This window comes from Watersipora subatra, chromosome 7 (genome assembly GCF_963576615.1).
Source record: "Watersipora subatra chromosome 7, tzWatSuba1.1, whole genome shotgun sequence".
Classification (NCBI taxonomy): domain Eukaryota; kingdom Metazoa; phylum Bryozoa; class Gymnolaemata; order Cheilostomatida; family Watersiporidae; genus Watersipora; species Watersipora subatra.
In genome coordinates this window covers 45,733,011-45,739,188 of record NC_088714.1, presented here as the reverse complement: position 1 = coordinate 45,739,188, position 6,178 = coordinate 45,733,011, and the positions used below count along the sequence as shown (strand labels likewise).

The 6,178-nt window shown below is 36.7% G+C and overlaps 1 protein-coding gene across 1 annotated transcript; it reads right to left on the bottom strand.

Moving 5' to 3' along the window:
- Positions 1-5,349: 5,349 nt before the first annotated feature.
- On the bottom strand, positions 5,350-5,781 carry LOC137400807 (fap1 adhesin-like). Its single transcript, XM_068087145.1, has one exon. The coding sequence runs from the start codon at positions 5,779-5,781 to the stop codon at positions 5,350-5,352; it is 432 nt and encodes a 143-aa protein (XP_067943246.1).
- Positions 5,782-6,178: the final 397 nt, after the last annotated feature.

Here is a 6,178-nt window from a genome sequence, read left to right as displayed (position 1 = left end):
ATACTGGGTTGAATTGTTCATCAGAATTTAAAGTAATGTGTAAAAAGTAGCCAGTAAGCAAATGCAATATATCAAAAGAAGCCAGTTGGAAGCCAGCCTGTGCTACAGTGACGCTCATGAATGTCAATATCTTTTAGAATGTATCATGTAAGCACAGCTGCCCTATAAAAAGCCATATAACTATACAGATGATGAGCATTCTCACTTCATTCTAGGTTTAATAAAATGAGTGTATGTCAAAAACTCACTAGAATTCACCCCAATAGATAACCCACAGAATTGTTGTAGGCAACCAGACAAGGAAGAATGTAACTGCAGAGTACCAAGATCAGGGCCAGCTGTCCAGCCGATCTCACAACCGATGAAACGACTGAACGGAGTCTTATTATCACAGCAGGAGACGCATTCATAGGGTAGTTGTACCAGCTGGAGACACCAATCTGGCTAATAAAGGACCGGCAAGGCTAGACTGCAGAAAAGGGCGGAGCCTACTGCATGTGCTGGCTATATAGCAAGCTGGATGAAAAAGGAAAAGTATAAGTAGCTGCAGTCTCTCTACGTGTTGTTATTTGTATGCCCACAAAGTCATCGGAATTCTCAGTGTTACAAGTTGGCATGTCTAGTCCTTTTGTGAGCACAGTAAAGTCTTTTTAGAGGGTTAGTTTTTTAAGTTTTTCAATGACAAATTTCATTCCGATATATTTGGTTAAGGCTTGAAAAGGGTGCTTTAGCGAATCAATGCTCCTTTCCTTTTTTGCATACAGATTCATGTCATCTATTCAGAAGAATTGGTTTGTCTCGGTGCCACTTTAAACTCGTATCCTTATTGAGCCTCCTCCAGCATTTTGTTGAACGGGTTTAGGCATATGCAAAAAAGCAGCGGTGATAAGATGTCACCTTGATAGATGCCAAGCTTGAATCTGAAATTCGCCATCATTTTACCGTTAGCATCTAGTTCTGTCTTAGTGGGTCATCAACGTCTTGATGAATCCTGCAGAGAGAAGATGGACATTGTGTAATTCTAAGTACGCAACGATCAAACTATAGAAAATTGAATCAGTGATTATGTAGGCAATCCAAACAAAAAGGCTTAGATGAGAGCTGGGCAAAGTGCGGCTTCAGAGCTGCATGCGTTCTTTGCAAATTTTGTTGCGACTCTTTCAACTTTGTAAAAATTCAAATTCCTTTGACGAAATATAAAATATCCTTATACTATAATGTACAAAACTACATGCATTGTGACATATTAGGCTTATTTAAAAGTGCACTATTACCGCATTACATTTAACCTACGCATGCATCATGAGTCATAATTCATGACATCATGCACATATAGCTTTTTCGATGTAATAACGTCTCTTGCTGACCTAGTGATGACAAAATTAGAATACTCTAGAATGGTTCATCAAGAAGTCATTTCATCATGATTTCATAATGCTGGCTTATATAAGATGATGTGCCTTAGTTGAACATGTCATTTGGAACTAAGCCAATTAATGCAATGGGGATCGCAATGGCATTTTCAGCAAAACGAACCACTTTCAGAGTTAAATGGGAGCCTCACAAAGTAAAACAAAAAAGAAACGAATCTACAAGAGAATTCCAAGATGGGTGGGCCCCGGAATATGCGTTCATCTTTAGGTATGGCAAACCGCAATGTCTATTGTGCCAGGAAACGATCTTCGCTAACAAGAAGATGAACATCAAACAACATTATGAGATGAAGCACAGAGAGTTTGCTACTACATTTCTACTGGAATCTGTAGCCAGACATCAAAAGCTAAATAAACTTCAAAAATCACTAACTTTTTTAGAAAATATGCTAGCTTCTTTACAGCTGCTGATAAATGTGCTACAGAAACTTCTCTACGAGTGTCAAAGATTCTAGCAAAAGCAATGCTTCCCTATTCTCATCCTGAGATTGTTAACCAATGCATGGTTGAGGCTATGCAAACACCTTTTCCAGATAAGCGTGATGTGATTGGTAAAGTCAAGGCAATACCACTTTCTCAGAAAACTGCCACTGGTAAAGTTGAAAGCATTAATGATTATTTCAGTATGACTTTGCTAACGCATGTAGACCAGGCAGATAACTTTTCAATCGCTATTGATGAATTTACTGATATAATGTATGTAGCTCAATTAGCGGTCTTTGTAAGGTATGTAGGCTACTGTGTGTACAGTAACAACTGGTAATGTCATTTTTACTATGCAGTTGCAAGCTGAAGTCATACAAGTGCATTTTAAGAGACAGTAAAGAGAGAACGCAACTTCAAGTGGAAAATGATGCACTTATTTTATGATATTTGTTTCAAAGTGACTAAACAAAAAATTTATACTACATGGTTCTTTATAAAGCATCAGCATGTTTCTTTATAAATCATAGTATTATGCTTTAGTCCTATACCCTGTGTTGGCAATTCTTTGATGGTGAAAAAATGAAGTGGGAGCTTCTTAATATGGTTGGATTAAAAGGAGAAACCACTGGCAAAGCTATCTATGATGCTCTCGTTAAATGACTTGAGAATATGAAGAAACTTCTCTACAAATGCATATCTGTAACAACAGATGGCGCACCAGCCATGGTTGAAAGAAGGCAAGGTGTCATAGCTAGATTGAAGAAGAATATTCCATCTGTGCTAGCATTTCATTGCATCATCCACCACACTGTTTAATGTGAAAAACTAAATGATCACTTCCAACAACTAATGTGTAAGGCTATGAAGATGATCAACTTCCACACCAGTCATTCAGTTTTCAGACACAGAAACTTAAGGAAGTTTCTCAAAGAAAGCAATGCTACTTGTGAAGATTTACTAACATACAATAACATTAGATGGCTAAGTAAGGGATATGCTCTGGCGAGGTTGTGAAGTATCCGTCAAGAGCTAACCTTATTTTTAAATACATGCACAAGCCTGAATGTGAGACAGTTTCAAAAGATGATGAGCTCTTTTAAGGATATGAGTGACCGCGCCTTCTTTGTTGACATCTGTGGCCATTTGAATGATCTGAACCTCAAGCTTCAAGGAAAGAACAAGACTGTCATTGATACACTACTAGCTGTTCAAGCTTTCTCCCATAAGTTGGAGTTGTTTTTGGTGGATGAACAAGGTGATATGCTTCACCTTCCTACTCTGAAAGCATTTTTAGATGAGGATGAAGAAATGACCTCTTGTACAGCTGTTTACACTCACTTCATAGAAAAGCTGGAACAAGAGTTTAATTAACAATCGATTTAGTCAGTTTCAATCTTTGAAACACATCATACAACTCATAAAAGCACCTCAGAAGGCATAGCCTAATGGAAAGTAAATTACTCAGTTGTCATTGAAAAGTGTTAATGTCTCATCTCTGCAACTGGAGTTGCGTAACCTCTAAGTTACAGATCTAGATGAAATTGAGGAGGGCTTCTACTTGAAAGCTTCAACAAAGGCTGAATATCCACAGCTTGCTCAACTAGGAAGATGGTTGCACACAATGTTTGCTGCCACATATATGTGATTCAGAATTTTTATACATGAATAATATCAAGAGCAAGTTGAGATCCAGTTTGACCCAAGATCACTTGTGTCAGCTTCTAAGAATAGCATGCTGCAGTAGAGAGCCAAATTACTAAGAGAAAATGAGCTGCTATAAACAATTTCATGTATCTCACTAAACTTGAAGTTATGCAAAGCTCTTTAGGGCTTACTTCAACATTATTCAATGTTATTGTAAAATTATTCTAAGAAATAAATTTAGTTACAATACAACTACCAAAATTGTATTATACTGCAATACGCATATGATGCAGCTTCAAAAAATCTTGCAACTTTGAAATTTGGCTCTTTGAAAAAAAACTTTGCCTAACCCTGGCTTAGATCATGTCAGGTCTAGGCGGAGCTCAGTTCTCTATAAGCTGTATTTTTGCAGGGACATATTTTCCCATAAGAACATTTTCTGCATTTAAATGTAGTCTTTGTTTTGCGGATAGTGAGTTATTGAAGGTGGCTTTCTATGAGCCTCGTCAACTAATCTGCAGTGGTTTTGTGAGTAACCTCTATCTGTTATATGTCTTTTCCAAAAATGGAAGGGCTGAAATTGGGAGGATATGGCATTAGCTTGTACAGTTCCCCTTTGAGCCTAAAATACACTCCAAATGGATTTTGAGTGAACAGTTGGTTCAATCTGTTATTACCATGTTTTTTGGTGTACCATCTCAGTCATACTGAAAGTGGTTTTAGCTGCTGCTTGGCAAACTTTAAGAATTTTTCTTTGTAGTTTCTGTATATTGATGCTCCAAATGTATTGTATTTTTTCACTCAGTCTGATAACTTTCTTGCGCAAAACTTTAGTTATCACAAGTTTTATAAAATGGATAACACAGTAGGACATGTACATGAAGACCATGAGACCCAAAGTTGTATTCCAACCAGCTAAGCTTTAGGTGATTCCAGAGCAAGATTCTTGCTCATGTAGTGTCAAGCTCAGATGTTATTTTGTCTCACAATGTATGTGCTGCCAGTAGCTAAATCAGGATAAGCAGTGACAACTGGAGCATTCTAACTTTCTAACTTCATAGCATAAAAAAGTGTTCTGCGCAGTTTAAATAAATTAAGAAAAAAATAAAACAACCGTATAGGTTTTCAAACTTTGTCAAACAACTGTAACTTTCAAAGTTCATATAACGAAAAAACTTTTTGTGCAGGTCAATCAAATTAAGAAACAAAATAAACAAATATAAAGGTGTTTAAATTCAAATGTGAAACAATTAGCAAGTAATATCTAAATTAAGTCTGTTTTGCTACGACCCCAATAGAAGCTGATTTGGTAATGAAATAAATAATACGAACTGAGAAAACAAAATAAAAGTTCTGAGTTTGCTGCCTTAATAATAACAGCTTGTACATAAAAATGTGTGTGTATAAAAAAGGTTGCTGTTCCAGCAGAAGTTATCCATCAAAACTTTGAATACGACAATACTGTACCTCTCAACACTGGTACAAATGTAAAACTTGGATATCGGACTGTCTTTGTTTGACAGAACAGAAAGAAAATGTAGAGGCTATATCTACTCAAGATGATACAGTTGTCCACATAAAAAAATTGACCTTGATCGCGGTTCAGCAGTTGAACGTTACAAAAAGCTGCAAATAGAAGTTTGCTAAAACGCAAAAAAATTGTGTTGCATAGAGTTAATAGAAATTATAAAGTTTTAATTAATACGCTATTTAACGCGTGCTATCGAAAAAAGAGTGTATACAGTATATAGTAAGAGCTGCGCATCATAAGAGTCATCATAGACTTGTGGAATACCAACTTGCGATTATGATCTTTGTTAGTTCAAATCCAGCTGATTGCAAAAATTTAATTCCAAAAGTTTACAGATGGACAGACGGACTGACTGACTGACGGACTGACTGACTGATGGACTGACTGATGGACTGACTGATGGACGGACTGACGGACTGACTGACTGAAGGACGGACTGACGGACTGACGGACTGACGGACTGACGGACTGACGGACTGACGGACTGACGGACTGACGGACTGACTGACGGATTGACTGACTGACAGACTGACTGACAGACTGACTGACTGACGGATTGATGGACTGACGGACTGACGGAATGATGAATTGACAGAATGACGAATAGACGGAATGACGATTTGACGGAATGACAGACTGACAGAAAACAAACTTTGAAAAACTTGTAAATTCAAAACTTTTTGTTTTTTTCTGTTCACTGTTTAGAGAAGTTTCTACAAACTCTACACTGCGGACATTGGTCTCCATAGGAGTAAAATATAATCTCAACTCGATTGACTGTTTATTTACACAGGCCAACTAATTTACAACTTTAAAAAAAAGTTTCCAATTTTTCTTCTTCAAAAAGTGAAAACTTGAAGACATCAAATTAAACTCTAAAGACTGGGCTCAATAAACTTGCTATTAGTTTCAAAAAAGTACAAATGATACACTGTTAAATGTTACAAGTCATTAAGCTCCCAGACAATGACTACGATGCAAAGAAAGAAGGTGCAGCACTTTTAGCATTCGATGAAATGTAAAATATTGATTTTTTTCATTTTTCAAAATTACGGGCTTAGAAAAACTATGTTCTAATAATAGCTAGAGAAGGTCATTGCAAAATATGTGTCCCAGATAGTAGACTTCTGCCGTAATATAATAA